At 42.8% G+C, this 18,017-nt stretch overlaps 1 protein-coding gene across 1 annotated transcript in view; it reads left to right on the top strand.

Annotated features, from left to right (window-relative positions):
* The window catches only part of EBF2 (EBF transcription factor 2), a 203,375-nt gene that overhangs the window by 151,096 nt on the left and 34,262 nt on the right, over positions 1 to 18,017 (top strand). Inside the window, exons 8-10 of the mRNA XM_059071725.2 lie at positions 8,712 to 8,829; positions 10,360 to 10,490; positions 11,413 to 11,539. Of these exons, the coding sequence (XP_058927708.1) occupies positions 8,712 to 8,829; positions 10,360 to 10,490; positions 11,413 to 11,539 (376 nt within the window). The remainder of the gene's footprint in view (positions 1 to 8,711; positions 8,830 to 10,359; positions 10,491 to 11,412; positions 11,540 to 18,017) is intronic.

Below are 18,017 nucleotides of genomic sequence, written 5' to 3'. Positions count from 1 at the left end.
GCCAAGCTCCATCCAACAAACCCGTATGACCTCTTAAACCCCAGCTCTTATATAAAACGTTTTAATGGCATCACCATCTATTTTCCTTAAATTAAAAAAAAAATGGTGACTATTTCTCTCACACCCGTGAAGAGGGAAACGAGAGCTTAAATGAACTCCACATGGTAAAAATTTAATACAGCTCCTGAGCAGGTTTCTTCAGTTCAAGAGCCACCCCAGGTGCTCTGTGATCTCACCCACCGTGTGAAGGTCGCTGGGCTACTGAGCCACACTTTTAAAGCACAGAAGGAAAAGCACTTGACTTATGGCATCTCTGATCAACAGGTGGGTCCATTATCTGGTGATAGCACCAGCCAGCGAGTCCAAGTTAAGAAATCGTAATTATCTATTTGGAGTCAGAAGAAAACCTCTGAAGGTCTGAGGATCTTTTGCCCAGTCTAATGCTTTAAGCTTGGGAAAAGCTTTCTGTGGGTCACTTCAAGCTCTTGCCTGTTGGACAGTATACTCTTTTGCCCACTACCCTCACCCCCTACTTTTGGTATCTCAACATGAGGACAAGAATGAGGGTTTAAGAATTTTGACCAACTCACACAGGAACTGTGTTTTGAATTATCTGTGGGAGAAAAGGAGAGACACAAAAGCAGGTAGCTGCCTATATAACCCTTGGGAAAGGATATGCCAGATTTCAGTTAGGTAGAAACAAACCCTAAATGCTCCAACGCTTTAAGAGACTCAAATTTGGGCACTAAAACCTACCCTTGAACATTTTCCAGGACCATCAGATGCAGAACTTCCTGGAAAGCAAAGCTTTCTTAGTTTCACAGTAAGAGTGCATAGGTTCTTAAGCTGCTTAGGGGGCCTACGTGCTCCTGGGTTTGGACGCATGACAGGTGATTCACGAGGTCCCTAGGGACAGAGTTTGGTGAAAGAGAATGGCCCAGCCAAATCAAGAACGGCATCGAATGTGTTAAGGCTCCCCTGTGAGCCTCAGAATGTTTGCTAGTAAAATACTGCCCTGGACCATAACCATCCCTCTTGGCATACGTTGCGGATGGGACAAGCATTGCCCTCAATGGAATAAAATGATGTAGGGTAGATGTAGCAAGCATCACCGGCCTTTGAGATGAAGAGAAATTTGGTCGTAAAGCAGGTTAATGACCTTTGGGCTTCCTGATGAACTAAAAGGCAGGATAAAAAAGTTGCCACTTGAGGGCTTCCCTGGTGGCGCAGTGGTTGAGAATCCGCCTGCCGATGCAGGAGACACGGGTTCGTGCCCTGGTCCGGGAAGATCCCACATGCCGCGGAGCAACTAAGCCCGTGAGCCATGGCCGCTAGGCCTGCGCGTCCGGAGCCTGTGCTCCGCAACGGGAGAGGCCACAACAGTGAGAGGCCCGCGTACCGCAAAAAAAAAAAAAAAAAAAAAAAAGTTGCCACTTGATATCTGTACATATTCAACTAGTGTTTAATAAACAAGCCCCCAAAGGTGTCCATCCTAAGCCAGACTTGCCAAAATATGCCAGCAGACATGGCCTTTGGCATACTGCTCCACTTACGCCAGTTAGAATTTTTTTTTTTTTATTGCCAGGATAATCGTTTTGGTACCCTTGAGCTGTATAATAAAAGTTTTTCAACTCTTCAAGGCCCTATCTCAAATCTCATTTTCCTGATGAAACTGTTTGTTACTGCCTTCAGTTCGGGTTAATTTTCTTACCTTTGGACTCCTAGAGGATACAGTGGCCACATAATTCAGCCCTCAATTATGTCTTACCACATAGTAATATCTCCTGATTATGTGTAGTGTTTGTTCTGCTTTATCGGTTGCATGGTAAACGCCTTGAGGGAGTGACAGTGTTTTCTGTAGGCTTCCATTGCATGTGGCATGGTTCCTGGAAGATCACAAAATACCTCTGACTCACTGAAACACAGCACGCTGTCTGGTGACTTACGAATGTATCTTCTTGGGCCTTATGTCATTAATGCCACATTCCCCCTCCCTTTTGCTGTGAGCAACTCCAGAACGGCCCACATCTGTCTCAGCAGCAATCAACTTTGCGTTCTCTCGTTTGCTACTTGATACTCAACTGAACAGAAAAAGTAACCTTTGGGGAATATGAAACATCAGCGCTTGCTAAGAATGCTGGGAATTCCATAGAAAAAAAAAAAAAAAGGATGACGAAATCCATACTTACGGGGTAGGTAGGTGTTTAAAGGTGATTTTGGAGACTCCGAAGTCTAGTAACAAAGAAAAATCCGGGCTTTAAATCTGGCTTGAAAATGTAATGTGTGCCAAGAATAAAGAGGTAGGGAGAAACAATTTGCAGTAGCCAATTTGTTTGTTCTTTGCCTGGGTTGAATTACGGAGGCTTAGGCTAATTGTTTCATCAGATTCCCCTTGTCGAACGTGAGAACTCGCCAGTGTTTAAAAACATCAATGGAGTGTTTCTTCTCACGATATGGACTCCAAACCTGATTGCATACCGCAACCAGAAGTCTGTCTTGATTTTCTCTGTCCCTTTAGTGGTCTCTGTGTTTCTTTCCTCCTTCCACAGGTGGAAAATAGAATCCCACATAATAGTTATGCTTTGGGAAAGCTGAAATAACATATACAGCAACTGAACAGTTATAAGGGAAAAGCACATCATGAATTTAATTCCATTTCCAGATGTAAAATGTCATAAAGAATTTTTTTCCATACTTGGCAAAATAACAGGGATTTTCGAGGCCATTTTATTTAGCTTGGTGTACGCGCGTTTGTAAGTAGGTATCAGAGTCTCCCACGCCGAGCGGGCTATAAATGCTACCTATTGTAACTGTACTGAGATTAAACTACCAAGCGCCCCATCTTCAGTTAGAAGGTACATGATCCTCGTTGAAATGGAGGGGAAACGTGTCTGACTCATGGTAGAATTGCGCGTGTTTTCAAAGCAACCACTCTGATCCATACAGGCAGGTTTCCAACCAATGCGATTATTCTCTAGCAAGTACAGACACTGGGATTCTCGCCTGTTTCAAAGAGCAGATCATTTAGTCATCCCACACCTTTTTCATTCTGACTTCTCTCTTTCTTTTACCCTCCTGTGTGAGACTCAGGGTCTCTGTAGGAACACCTGAGTATGGGCTGAGAAAGGCTGGCTTGGAGTAGTATCCAAGCTGGCATTCCTCTGATTCAACTAAGTCATACAGTTAGAGCTTTGAGAAGGATAGATTTTTTGTTGTTGTTTAAGTGTGATGCTCCAAAGAGCCATAGACATTTTGGAGTGAGGCGTAAAAATAACCCAATGGTGGGAATAAATCAGGGTGGTAGAAGTCCTCCGGCCATATGCCGTCATTCTGATGCCAAAGAAACAGCTCCCCTATTGGAAAATTAGTTGTATAGGCAGATTAACGGATGTGTCCACCTAAAGGGTAACTCCCACTGTGGCCTTTTATAGGCAGGAAAGAGCTCTTTACACCTCAGCTCCTGCTTTGTATAAATTATTAGAGTGGGGGACATGGAAGTGCTTCTGGGTAATGAGAAGGAAAATATAATTTGAGAAAGCCAATCCGTTTTCTTGAGTACTTTGAGCGGACTGCTCACACAGTTGTAGCTTTTGTTCTTAAAACTTTCTTGTAATTTTCAAGGGGAGATACAAACTTTTTACTTGCGTTTCTACTTCTGGATAATCAGCTAAAACTGCCGTTTAATTGGATGATTCAAAATGGAACCTACACTGTCACGCACCAATTGGTCTGCGTTTGTTGATCTGGCCTCACCAAAAATTAGAGATCGCGCTAAACAAAATGAGGAATGGCAAAACGTGAAAAACTACTTTCGCTTAAAAAAATGCAAGCAATTTCAATAGATCCTTACTTCTCTTTCTTGACACCTTGAATGAAAGCGCCCATGTCATAAATGATATTTGCGTGAATATAATTGGTTGTTGCTTTTGTGTTGAGTTGAAGCGTACCAGTTGAGGAGAGCTCTAGTCTACAATGTCTTAGTTTTCAGATCTGCAGACTCTCCTACTGGACCTTTGAGCTGAAATACAGATACACCAACTTTGAGAAACAAATGAAAGCTGTCACCAGTGTCAACAGCAAAAGCTGGGGGTCCATCCCACACAGATTATGGACATCTGTATTCCTAATTGGCATCCTTTCGGGCTGTGCCAGCAGAATGGCAGTGCCAAGAGAGTCTGACAGCTGTATAAAAGACTAGGTATCAGGTTTAGGTGATAGGAGACACTGATGAGACAGAGAAGTCCTTTTGGATGGAATACTCTCCATATGTTTATTATAATACTCGAGATTTTTAGTTTCAGTTCCCTCAAACTCTTTTTTTTTTTTTTTTTTGTGGTACGCGGGCCTCTCACCGTCGTGGCCTCTCACCGTTGTGGCCTCTCCCATTGCGGAGCACAGGCTCAGCAGCCATGGCTCACGGGCCCAGCCGCTCCGCGGCATGTGGGATCCTCCCGGACCGGGGCACGAACCCGTGTCCCCTGCATCGGCGGGCGGACTCTCAACCACTGCGCCACCAGGGAAGCCCCAGGTCCCTCAAGCTAAAACACTAATGGTATTTTGTCAATACTAAATTCGCTACTTCCAAAACAGATCAGTTTATGATCTTAGGAGAACAAGCGGTATTGATGAGTCTGTGATCAGAAGATCGTTGGCAAAGATGCCTACAAATAGTTAACAAGGTAATGGTACGAAATGTTGACCTTGATTTGTTTAGCTAAGATGTAAAGATTTTTGAAGGTCAAAGGTGTCCTTGTGTAGTGTTTTGGAGTCTAACTGTGTCTGACCCTCTAACATTAAGCTGCTGTGGCCTGCAGTTTTGAAGAGTGAAGCAAACCAGGGGGAAAGAGAGAAGGGGGAGAGAACAGGAAATGGAGTGAGGTGTTTCAGGAAGTTGTCAGGGGTTGACTGATTGATTCCAGATGGAAAAGGTCAGCCTTCGTGACCCAGGAAATACTCACTGGGGGAAAGAAGTTGGCTTGTGGAAGGGGAAGGCCTGGGAGGGAGACGATGCTGGAATGCACAGTCCACTTCCTTCAGTCTTCAAACATTCAGAAACTTTAACTGCTCTGAATAGAATAATATCAGTGTTGTCATCGTTCATCAGAAAACAGTGAAGGAAGTTAAGTTCGAAGCTTTGAATGTACCAAATGTATCTTCACCTCCATAATGTAGTTCACTCTTCCAGAAGGAGAGTGAGTGTATGGAAAAGTCAATATTTGTGTGTGTCTCCATGTATAAGAAAAACAACCATTCCTAAAAAAAAGAACCACCACCAAACATGTCTGTTTTCACGTGGTGGAGTTTGTGTATCAAATCCTTTACGTTTTATAAATTCAGTTAAGTTGGCAGGCTCTCTTAGATCCCTCACAGTCTAAGATACTTGGAATATTAAAAACGGGAACTTGCCTCATATCTATATATATATACAGGCACACGCACATACATTTGGACATAATTTAAAATCTTGTAATAAATTTTGCAGACACTGAAATAATTCAGGTTAATTCCCTTGCTGTCATGAGAGGCCAGCGCTAGCCAGCAAGAGATTAAAATTTATTTCCATTGTTAATAGAAAATAATGAAGTGCATCTGAACCATCAGGGTATGTCATTCGGGAAATGTTCTCTTTGGAACCAAGTCTCACTCCACCCAAATGGACAATGATGAAATCAGCTGGCTCAAGAAAGCCCCATATTTTGTGGCAGGAATGGAAGAGGAGCGTTCAAGTACAGTATAACAAGGAGCTTGTGGAATGAATTAACGTGGTCTTGGACAGAATGCTCTATATCCACATAATCTTCACACAGGTTGAGGTTCCCCTCCTTGTGCCTAGCACAGCTCGTTAGCAGTTAAAGCCTGAAGCACCCTCTCGTTTTTGTTTTTTTCCAGGGATGACAGCTATGTCTTTTTTTTTTTTTTTTTTTTTTTTTTAAACTTGTGTGTTGAAGGATGGGAACAGTGTTTCTGATCAAGGGAACAGCAAGTATTAAGCTGAGGAGTGGGTGTGGTATTTTATGCATATAAACTAAGACATACTCTTTCTTTGGTCTGACCTGAATAATGTGATGAAATCAGCATCCTTCCAGTTACAAAGCCCAAGACTATAAGAGGGATTTTGGAGCCTACCTTCTTTGCCACCCCTGCATCTTAACAGCTATGTCTTTGAAAATCCATTTACGCACACAATTTATAAAAGTGATCTGATTCCTCTTTTTTTTACTCCGCTTTGTCCTATTATTTTCTGCGGGTAAGCAGAAAGAGAGGTGATTGCTTTCAGCCTTCGCGTTCATCTTAACCCCAGGACCACGAGACTCAGCCCCTCTCTCCCTTTGACTATAATTCCATCCTGTGCTCCGCTGAGAGGCCCTGAGAAGAGCTTGTGCCTCGTGCCCTTGCAAGGAGTGATGGATGTCTCTGTCTTATGGTTGCCACCGCACGATAGGAACTTTCTGGAAGGCCTTTCCCCACACTCTTACCATGTTAACATGGACACAATTGAAAACAGACCTGGAGCTAGACAGGCTGCATCCCTGAATTGTGAGCAGTTACACTGATATAATTTTCTGAAATGACAACGGAGGTTCCTTTAAGTTCATTCTGGTGTCACAGCGAGGCAGGGACACCAAATCGGTAGTGCCTTCACAGGTGAGGATAGTGAGAGACACTAGCCAACCAGGAACACATTGTTCTGTGGTCTTAGAATCTCCAGGGCCTGACATAATAATACCCAATACATACCAGGAGCTCAGTGAATGCTTTTGAGTTAATAACTACAGCCATTTATGTCCATGTAAAAATTCCTGTATGCCACTGTTATGCCGTGGCACCAGGCTAGGTGAAATACTTTGTGGACTCATGATTTTAGGGGTTCTCCCAAACCCTTATTATATTACAATATATATAAAAATTCTTTTTAGAGATACCATCTGAAATCCTATTTAAGGTTAAAAAAATTCACGAGAGTGTTGCCTCGGCGAGGGGTAGAGGGTAGGGTGTACTGAAAAGGGGCACCAGATAACTTTCTGGGGAGATAGAAATGTTCTATATTGTGATACGGCGTGGATTACCTAGTTGTATCCATTTGTCAAAATTGTGCAGCTAAGATTTGTACATTTCAATGCATGTAAATTTCGCTCTAAAAAAGGGGGCTCATTATATTTATTTTGTTTGCTTGGAATAATTCATAGTAAAAAAACTTGAAGTGCTGTCGAGTGAATCTTCTTTCATGCTAAGAGGTAAGGCAGCGTCAAGGTTTGTCCCCACTTCGTTTAATAAGTAAGGAAGGGATGGCAGAAAAATTCCAAGTAGAATATCAGTGAATTTAATTGGGTAGTGGACAGGAAGAGCCATTTTTAAACACAGCTCTTTATTACGTATCTATTCAATGCCTTTCCTCAGGTCTATACATATACGTGAATATGTATGTAACAAGTTCCTTTCTCAAAAAGAAAATGCCATGTGTAACTAACAAGTAGACTGGCATCTAGGATGAACTCACCTTCCTGGGTCAGTAAGTAGGTGGTGGATATGCCCAAGTCAATGCATTTCTGCTGGGCTTTCCCACTGTTCCTTGGCTGATCACCACCTCTTTGAACTTCTCCTGAACCCTGATCTGCAGCACACACAGAGAACTCAATCTGACCTCATTCTGTGTGCTACTTGTTTTGCTTGTTTGCCATGTTTCTCCAACCTGAAAGTAAGCTCTTTGAGGGTAGGGACTATGCCTTGTAACTTTTGTGGTTACCTAGCCCCTGAGTCTCCCTTGCTGGAGCCTCCCCTCCAGAGCTTAGACTGTGGGAGGGGCTCAATGAGTAATATCCTCTGTCCTATCCACTGGCCAGACAAGGCAGGGGCGAGGCAACTCGGATGGGAACTCATCCATAAATGCTTTACATTTATTCTCTCATTTTATCCTTATTTTATCTCATTCAGTCCTCAAGATAGGCCTTGTTGTGTATGTTTTACAGATAAGAAAAGTGGACACCTGTAAAGGTGAAGTATAATTCTTCAAAGGTTCTAAGTTAGGCAGTAGCAGGCATGGGATTTGAGTTCCGTTTTGTTGGACTTTAAAACACGCCCTTCCACTACTCCACACCCGTCTCTTCCCTTTCGTCTGGTCAGATGCTAAACGTCCTACATTTTCAGCACTGAATTCCGAAACCTTACCTTCTCACCCAAGGGCTGAGCATCTCTGCCGCTGCTCTCCAGCATGGGGGACACCAGGTAGCACGTCCATACCCCAGCGTTACTTTGGCGCACACATCAGATGCTCAAGAACCCATTCCCGAGAAAGGAGAAATGACCTCCCGGCTGGTGTTTCCGTCTTAGCTTCCTGATCACACACAATCTGCTCCTGTTGTGACCGCAGCCCGAAGGGTCACCTGGGAATGATCGTCCAAGTCCTTTGATAGAGATGAGGTTCCTAGAACCAGCCAGTCAGATTGCCAGCTTCCACACGTCATCACCTGGGCATAGCTGGAGCACAAACACGTGACAGCACATGGGCGAAAGGCGGCCTCTTCTTCCACGATGCTCTGCTGTTGTTACAGGAGGAGGTTAACCCTTTGAGATGCCGGGAGCACGGCTCATCCCAAAGTTCTGGTCCGTCTCTTGTTAGCCATATGGAAGTCTGGCAAAAGAGTTCTGCGACTTTTACGACTTTCTGAGAAACTAACTCACCCCCACCCTCACCCCGTCCTTGAAATCTGCAGGTCGTGTTGTCAACAACGGTGAACGTGGATGGACACGTGCTGGCTGTTTCCGACAACATGTTTGTTCATAACAACTCGAAGCACGGGCGGAGAGCGAGAAGGCTGGACCCATCGGAAGGTAGGGCTCTCTGCTGTCCAGGCTGAGCCTGGCAGACAAATGATCTTCTCCACAAATTTCCTTGTTTGAATTTCAAATTGATGTCTCTGGGTAGGAGTGGAGAAAGTACACAAGACCATGTGGATTTAAAAATGAAGCTGTAAACGGTGACTTCTGCCCGCTTTCATGTAAGCCCCACACATCTTCCAGCCAATGTTCAGGCCCCCATGCCTCATCGGCTCTTTCATTCGGTTCTGTGGGTTTTTCTTTTTTTTTTCCTTTTTTTGCTAGAGGGGCATTTCAGGCAAATGTAGGCCTATGACATCTTAGTTAAACAGGAACATTACCGTGCCAGACATGTATGAATAAGTGTCAGATGTGCCCTTAAACAGATTGTGGGCAAAACAAAACAATGTGCAGAATGAAACTGACACTAATTGATTTTTGTTTGCTTGGACAAGAAGAAATCATGGTCTGCTCTGGGTAGTTTTCCAAGTGCGTTAAAGTAATTAGAAATACTGGTAACTGTTAAACTTCAAGTTGTCCAAAAAAATAAAGTATATCGAGGAAGATAACTGACAAACCTAAGTAAATCCCATCTACATTCTTTTTTCCCCACTCCTCAACTCATTAGTGTACAACTCAACTCTTGTAATATAGAATGAATGGCTAAACGGGGCTCCTATTTTAGTGTGATGTCTTGCTGTGTACTGCCCACCAGACCCCACCCCATCTTGGCCCTTAAAATGTGTCTTGTATTGTTTCAAACAGGAATTAATGAACTGAAAGAAAATGATTGAATCAGTAAAGAATTTGGAGTGGTGTTAATTCTCCCACAGTGGGCACTGAAAGGGGAGAAGAAAATCCCAGGGTTCAGAACTAGGAACCCATCCAGTTTCTTTTGACTGATTGGATGTGATTGACTGGCTGTTCAAAGGGGGTTCATGTTTTTGGAGTCCTGCCAAAGTTCTCCTCCACCTTTGACCCTGTCAACTTTGGAAATGGAGTGATGGATTGACTTTAGTTATGGCCTGAAAACCATATTGGGTTCCTGTTGGGATGTAAAGTCCAGAGGCCTGGAACATATGGAAGAAGGAGGGAAAATCCTTCCTACAAAGTTAGGAAAGTGATTAGAAATTGTCTCCCGATAGAGCTGAAAAAACCCTTCAACTGTGGTAGGTTTTGCTTTCTCCTTCTCTCTCTAGCACATTAAGAGACCTTGTAGATCTTGACATCTTGGGACAGAGGAGATGGGGAGAGAAAAGGGATTTACACATTTGTAGTGTGATCAACTTATAAAAACATGGGGAAAAACAACAGAGTTTTAAAAGCACCTTTTGCACAATGGGCCATTTTCAGATATAGTGGTCAACTCATTAGGCCTTAATGACCTGGTGAAAACCAACAACCAATTAGGGAATGATGGCAAGTCAGCAAAGCTCAACTTGAACTTCTGAGATGACCAAGAGCTTTCAAGAGCAGCCAGCCCCCAAACTCCAAACTTCAATCACCACAGGGCAAAACCTGACTTTTTCTTTCCTATCTTCTCAGCTACTCCATGCATCAAAGCCATTAGCCCGAGTGAGGGCTGGACCACCGGAGGAGCTATGGTCATCATCATTGGGGACAACTTCTTTGATGGCCTCCAAGTGGTGTTTGGGACTATGCTGGTATGGAGCGAGGTAGGCAAAGGCACCTTGCTTCCCTGATTTTCTTTGGCCCGAAGATTGTTTTGATCTGGAGAAACTAGTAATTCTGCAATATCAGCAGCATGAACACACACTACTGAGTACCTGTTATAAGTGGGGCACCAGGATTAAAAGACATGTAAGCCACAATTCACTGCAGGCATGGATCCCTCAAAAAGATAAATATCCACTGCAGTACTGTTTATAATTGTGAAAAATTAGAAACTGGATACATATTGGATAATAGGAGAGTGGTTAAATGATGAAGTGTCATCATTTATTTAAAAATTTTATTTGAAATATTTTTAATGACACAGGCAAAGGGAACACACGCTATAATGCGAAGTGAAGAAAAAACAGGACAACAGTATCTATGGATGTAAAATCTAATTATATAACACAACCATAGAAGAGTACTGGAAACATGCCAAAGATTAATAATGGTTGTCTCTGGGTTATGCAATGTTAACATTTTTCTCTTTATTTTTCTGTAATTTCCAATTTTTCTACTGTGATAATGAGAAAAACAGCAAAACAAGTGACCAAAAGATATGTAACGGTGCTAAGGTTGTAATGGAAATTGCCAAATCAACTCGTGAGGTCATGGCAGTGTAGGAACGAGGGAAGGGAATGATTACAGGCGGGGGGGTTGGGTGGGCACAGGAGGTGAGAGGGACTTGAGCTGGGCTGATAGGAAGGGACGCGTAGACAGGTTGGGTTAAAAGGAAATTCCAGGGTGAGAGAGAGAAGCGCGTGAGACACAGGGACGGGGCATTCAAAGCATCTGGGGTGTCATGAGAGCACCAGTTTGCCCTGGATGGGGGAGGGGGTAGCAGCAGGAGATGCTCCTGCGCTCAGTATCTCCAGGATAACTTGTACAATAGGTGTTTTATTTCTCTGCCTGTTCATTCCTCAGCTAATAACTCCTCATGCCATCAGAGTGCAGACTCCTCCTCGGCACATTCCTGGAGTAGTAGAAGTGACATTATCTTATAAATCCAAACAGTTCTGCAAAGGAGCTCCAGGGAGGTTCATTTACACAGGTGGGTGAGAAAATGATTCCGAGGGAGACTGGCTCCTGGTTCACCTTTGCTCTAGTTCCTACCTTTACACTTTATAATCGTTCTGACTCTTCTAGGTCTTTCTACTGGTGTGGGAAGTGTGGACTGGGCGATAGGCATTGCACGGGGACATGTGAACCTGATTCTAAATTTGTATTTTATGTAAGCAATTTCTGCAGTCTGGGAGACGGTCATGGCACCTCATTTCAGGAGTCCATCCTTATGAATTTAATTCAGCTGGAACCATGCTAGATTTTTATCCAAGCAAATCAGATTAAAAAATTCAACAGAGTTGCTGGCTATGACTAAATTTTCTTGAAAAGGATTCAAGAAAGTTGCCTAATGATGCTGCAGAGTGATTCAAATTATTTTAAAATTTTATGAAAGTAGAAATTATCTAATTGGTTCAATATTTGTTGAATGCCTACATTGTATCTACTACTTTTTTCCCTTGTTAAAGGGACAATGACATAGAAGACATGGTCCCTATTTGGAAATTTAGAAACTATTGGAAGAGGCAACGGTATATTGCACAGAACAGCAGGAGAGTCAGGGTGTTCAAAATGTTTAGTACTTCCGGGCTTCCCTGGTGGCGCAGTGGTTGAGAGTCCGCCTGCGGATGCAGGAGACACGGGTTCGTGCCCTGGGCTGGGAAGATCCCACGTGCTGCGGAGCGGCTGGGCCCGTGGGCCATGGCCACTGGGCCTGTGCGTCCGGAGCCTGTGCTCCACAACGGGAGAGGCCACAACAGTGAGAGGCCCGCATACCACCAAAAAAAAAATGTTTAGTACTTCCAGTGAATGGAATATGAGTTTCAGGAAGAGTGACTTTAATGTGGGCTACAGTAGTGGGATGGGGTTTCAAGAAGGAGATGAAGTTGAAGGCCATTTTTAAGGATGGGGAGGACTTGGATAGGTAAAGAGAAAAAGGAAGAGAGTTTCAACTATGGGACTCTTACATGCAAAGGTGCAAAGGGTGACGTGTGCTTGTATCTGTAGGAGAGAAGGCTGGTTCAGCAGCTGTGGGGATCCATTTAGGTAGAACTTATACCAGAACTTAGCTGAGATGAGCTAGGCATGGCAGGGAAGGAAACCATAAAACAGCTCAAAAGTTCTGTATGGTGCCTAAGACAGGGTCACGTGACATTAAACAAGGTCACATGAAGTAAAGCCTGGGGAACTGATGTAAAGTTCGTGTTCACAGAGACAGAAAGTCGAATGGTGGTTACCAGGGCTGGGGGGATGGGGGCAATTGTTGTTTAACGGGTACAGGGTTTTAGTTTTGCAAGATGCAGAAGTTCTGGAGGTTGGCTGCACAACAAAGTGAACGTACTTAACACCACTGAAGTGCACATTTAGAAGTGGGTTAAAAGGGTAAATTTGGTTATGTGTATTTTACCGCAGTTTTAAAAAATGAAAAAAAAGGCCTTGTATGGGAGCTAGGACTTAATTTGGCAAGATCTAAGATGACACTGAAGGTTCCTATGTGAGGGAGAGTAACTCAAAGCTGTTATCTTAGGAAAAACGAATGCTGTTGATATATAAAGACTGAGTTAGTCAGGGGAACAGCTGAGGGCAGGGAGATCAACTAGAATATTGTTACTTTGAAGAGAAGATAAGGGGAAAGAAAGAAATATAGAAATCAAGAAACGATATCAGACATATTATGAATTTCTAATAATATTATTTTATAGTGTATTCTTTCTCATTTGGACTTAACCTCCCGTTCTTAAGCATAAATGTCAGGTTAGATATCAGTTAGGAGTAGGAGGAAGAGGGTGATTTTTAGGCATATATTTAACATTTTGCCTTTGAGGTTTTCTCTCTGTGATAGGCACATCTTGGTTGGGTTACCCTTTTTTGTGGATCTATGGAAGACTCTATCGCACTTGCGATAAAATATTTACTATTCTAGCTCCAAAGGGACATAGTTGTTGAGTCATTTAAATGAGCATTTATTACATGCCTACCATGGGCTGGCACAGCTCTGGGCTCTGGGATATAGAAGTGGGCAAGACAAAGCCCACCATCTTAATAAAGCTTGCATTCTAGAGGCGGAGACAAACAACAAGAACATACGTGATATAATGTCAGATAGTGACAAGGACGGGATAGAGAATGAGGGAGGGTCTCTCTGAGGAAGGGGCATTGAGCAGAGACGTGTATCGCAGGTGTGGAAGTCTGTCTGCCTCTGTCCTTATCTTTTTGACCTCCTGTCCTCTCCATTCACATTTCCTCCGTCCCTGGACCTCCTCGGGGCTGTGTTTTCTGTTTGGTTCACCAGCGTTAGCTAGAATAGCACCCGGCAGTCAAGGAATTGGGGGCAAGTGTCTCAGGTAGAGAACAGATGACAGCCTGAGAGGGGGCCATAAGCCTGATTTTTTAAAAAAAGAAAAAAATAAAAGGAGCCCACATAACAGCAAAAATAATAGATGTTACGTTACAAGTAAATCCAAACATTTTGGAGGTAATGAGACATCGAAGAGCATCTGGTCAAACTCCCTCTGTTGCAGGTGAGAAAACTGAGACCCAGGGAGAAATGACTTGCCCATTGAATTCAATGTGGAGTCAGAACAAGGACGCAGGGCTCTGGCCCTCCTGTCTGGTGACTTCTGTTTAGCAACGCGGTGTCGGCAAATAGCTCTGTTTTCCTGATGTGCTGAGCCATCGTTGACTGATTCCTGAAGCAAATATCAGTTGAACGTGCCTCTTCTGCTCAGCTCTGTGCTCTGGGCTGGGGACACTGCAGACCAGTCAGACCAGGGGGAACCTTCCTTCCTCGACGTTATGATATAGTGAAATAAACGTGAACTGCTTATGCTCTGGGGTCAGACTGGCTGGACGCACAGCTTGGCTGGCCTCTACATAGTTTTAAATCTGGCAGGAGTGACTTAACCTCTTAGTTTCCCCATCTAGATAATGGGCTACCTTCCTTCCAGACCTGTGACGAGGACTGACTAATACGGTGCATGGCAACAGTGGTGTGCCGGTAAAGGTTTAACGGCCAGCTCTCCAGGGAAAAGGGACGGGGGAGCATTGGTTTGTAGCATTTGCTGATTTCCATGGTACAGGTACTCTCACCACGGCTGATTTCAAGCTACCAGTATGACATCAGCTAGCTCACAGCATTCCTGAAAATTTAACAACCTGCTCTCATGAGCTGGTACACACCAGGTCTAGAGCACCTCTGCATGTGAAGCATTTGAAATAGAGAGCAACTGTATCTTATTATTCAAAAGGTGTATATTATTAATGTTATTATTGCTATTACTGTTATCATCACGGAGGCTGACTTGAACAAGGAATTACAAATGTGACGAGTTGTATAGGATGCTGGGGATATATGTCAGAGGAATCTTAAAACGATAGGGAAGGTTAAGGACAGTTCAAACACATGAAGCAGTATGTGCAAAGGCCCTGTGGTAGGAAAGAACATGGGATATAGTTCATGGCAACTATGAACAGGGAAGAAAGAATGTTAAAGAGAGCTTGGGTTCAAGGGAAGAGAGGGTTGAGCCTGCTTGTTTGGCTCTATCCCCAGTGCCATGGGAGCTGTTGGAATAATTAAAGCTGTGAGTGCCATGATCAGATATGCCTTTTAAAAGAGCATTCTGGCTGCAGCAGTGAGAATGGCTTGGAAGCTAGGGAGGTCAGTTGGAGGCCAGTGTGGTGGCCCCGGTCAGAAATGATGGCAGCTTGGACTGGAGTGCTGGTGGTGGGGACAGGCAGGAGTGGATGAAATTTAGGAGGTAACATTGACGGGACTTGATGATTGATTGGATGGGGTGAAGGTTGGGGAAGGAAGGGGAGGGGACGACTCTCGGGTTTCAGGTTTGAAAAATTGGGTGGGTATAGCTCAGAAAAGTAATTTTTAAAAAGGTATAAAGTGCTAAGGGAGTTCAGAGGAAGGACAAAATACTTCCAGCTGGCGGAGAGGTGGGAAGATTTAATATTGTAATGATGTCGATTAATGAATACATTTAACACAATGCCAATCAAAGTACCAACAAAACATTTGGGGAAACTTTACAAAAGTTCACCTGTAAAAAGTAAAGGTGCTAAAGTAGGACCCCGCATTTTGAAAAATGAGAGGGCCTTGCCCTACCAGACTTTAAAACCTATTTTAAGTTTCAATAACTAGAATAGTATGGGGTTTTGCAGGAACATATAGAAATGTCATGCAACAGAAGAGAACCCTTAAAAATAAACAGTTTTTGTACACACGAATAGTATAAATACGGAAGCATTTGTATGCGTGAGGAGACGTCTCAAGTCAATGAGGAAAATATGGAATGTTTAACGAACGGTGTTGGGCCAACTAGTTAAGCATTAAAAAAAAGGTTAGATATCTAATTTCATATCATAAACTGAAACATATTTGAATTAAATATTTTTAATTAAAAATGTAGGCATTTCAAAAATTATTATAATTGAGCCTTGCTAATCTTGATCCCAAAGACAGAAACCACCAAGCGTAAGTGTGTTATTACATGAAAAGAAAATTTTTGCATGTCTGAGTTTCCCTCATTAAATCAAAAGGAAAAGGACAAACTGGGAAAGTATTTGTTACATATGACATATTATCTTACATATAAAAAGATTCATTCATTTGTTCAGCAAACTTCATTTTATGCCTACTCTTTGTCAGCCATTATGTTATACGTTGTGGATAACCAGGTGAACATTAGATATCTTACAAGTTAAGCAGAACACCCCCCAAATTAAAAGCTAGCGAGGTACTGGTGGGGGAAGGGGGTGTGGGATGGATTGGGAGATTGGGATTGACATATATACACTACTAGGTATAAAATAGGTAACTAATGAGAGCCTACCGTATAGCACAGGGAACACTTCTCAGTGCTCTGTGGTGACCTAAATGGGAAGGAAACCCAAAAAGAGGGGATCTATGTATACGTATAGCTGACTCACTGTGCTGTACAGCAGAAACTAACACAACGTTGTGAAGCAACTATACGCCAATAAAGATTAATTTTAAAAAGCTAGCAAGGAGCACCAGGAGTTAATTCAGGAAGGAATATAATCAAGCAATAAACATGTTTTGAAAAATCCCAACCACATTAATAATCAAATAAAAGCAAATTAAGGCAACTACAGGATAACAAATTTTTCTTCCTATCAAGTTGGCAAAGATTTTTTTAAAACAAAGAAAATGCCTAGGATGGCAAAATTAGAAGAAAGTGGGGACTTTCTAACATCCTACTCTGGGAAGGTAGATGGCTCCAGGGGAGTACCCTAACGGTACTAGCCTTAAAAAAGTGTATGTACCCTTTAACTCAACAATTCTACTTTTAGGAATGTATACTTGGGAAAGAATTGAGTTTGCCTGAAGGTTATTCATTGGAGCACTGTCTATAATCGTGAAAAATTAAAAGCATTCTTAGTGTCCATTAGGGAACTCATTAAATAAATAACAACACATCCTTACAGGGCTTCCCTGGTGGTGCTAGTGGTTGAGAGTCCGCCTGCCGATGCAGGGGACGCGGGTTCGTGCCCCGGTCCGGGAGGATCCCACGTGCCGCGGAGCGGCTGGGCCCGTGAGCCATGGCCGCTGCGCCTGCGCGTCCGGAGCCTGTGCTCCGCAACGGGAGAGGCCGCGACAGTGACAGGCCCACGTACCGCAAAAAAAACACACAAAAAACCCCCCAAAGCCCCCACAAAACATCCTTACACTGAAACACATTTTAGATATTAAAAGTAATGCTGTGGATGGATATTTAATTACATGAAAGATGGTGATTTTTTTAAAGAAAAGCTTAAAAACTGTATGGTCCAATTATATATATATATTATATATGAAATATATATATAATTTTTTCACATATATATGAAAAAATTATAATTATATAATATATAAAATATCACTATATTATAATTATATATAATATAATTATATATAATATATATATATGAAAAAGAGTAGTTGCATTAAAAACCCAAGGTACGAAAGCCTGCATACTAAGGTGTTAACAGTGGTGGCTTCTGGATGTTGATATTATTATTTAATTTTTTTCCTTTTCTTTCCTTAAATTTATTATTTTCTAACAAAAGGAAGTAATTTTAAACTAAAAATTAATGAAGAAAATATATAAGAAACCAGCATCACACGTTTAAATACTGAAACAGCACACATCAGCAATCTTGATTCTTTAGGTACAAAGAAAGTATTTCCAGATGAAGCAGTGAAACTTCATCCTTCTCGCCTTTGAGAAGGAAGGACCTTGGGAGGCAGTTAGGGGTGAGGCAGGAGTGTACGCTTTCGCAGTCAGAGAAGAAAACAGAAATACAAACACGGTCCAGGATAGCTCAGGAGCCTGGTCACTCTCCCTAAAAACTTCCACTTTGAGGTTCCTGAGCCAAATGCGACTCGGGTTGGTGGAGACAAGCGGCTGATGTTATCCAAAGAGGGGACCAGACACCACAGGAAGTGGATGGGTGGTCTC

This window comes from Kogia breviceps, chromosome 8 (genome assembly GCF_026419965.1).
Source record: "Kogia breviceps isolate mKogBre1 chromosome 8, mKogBre1 haplotype 1, whole genome shotgun sequence".
NCBI classification, from domain to species: domain Eukaryota; kingdom Metazoa; phylum Chordata; class Mammalia; order Artiodactyla; family Physeteridae; genus Kogia; species Kogia breviceps.
Note: the sequence above shows the minus strand (reverse complement) of the source record. Positions and strands in the feature narration are given on the sequence as shown.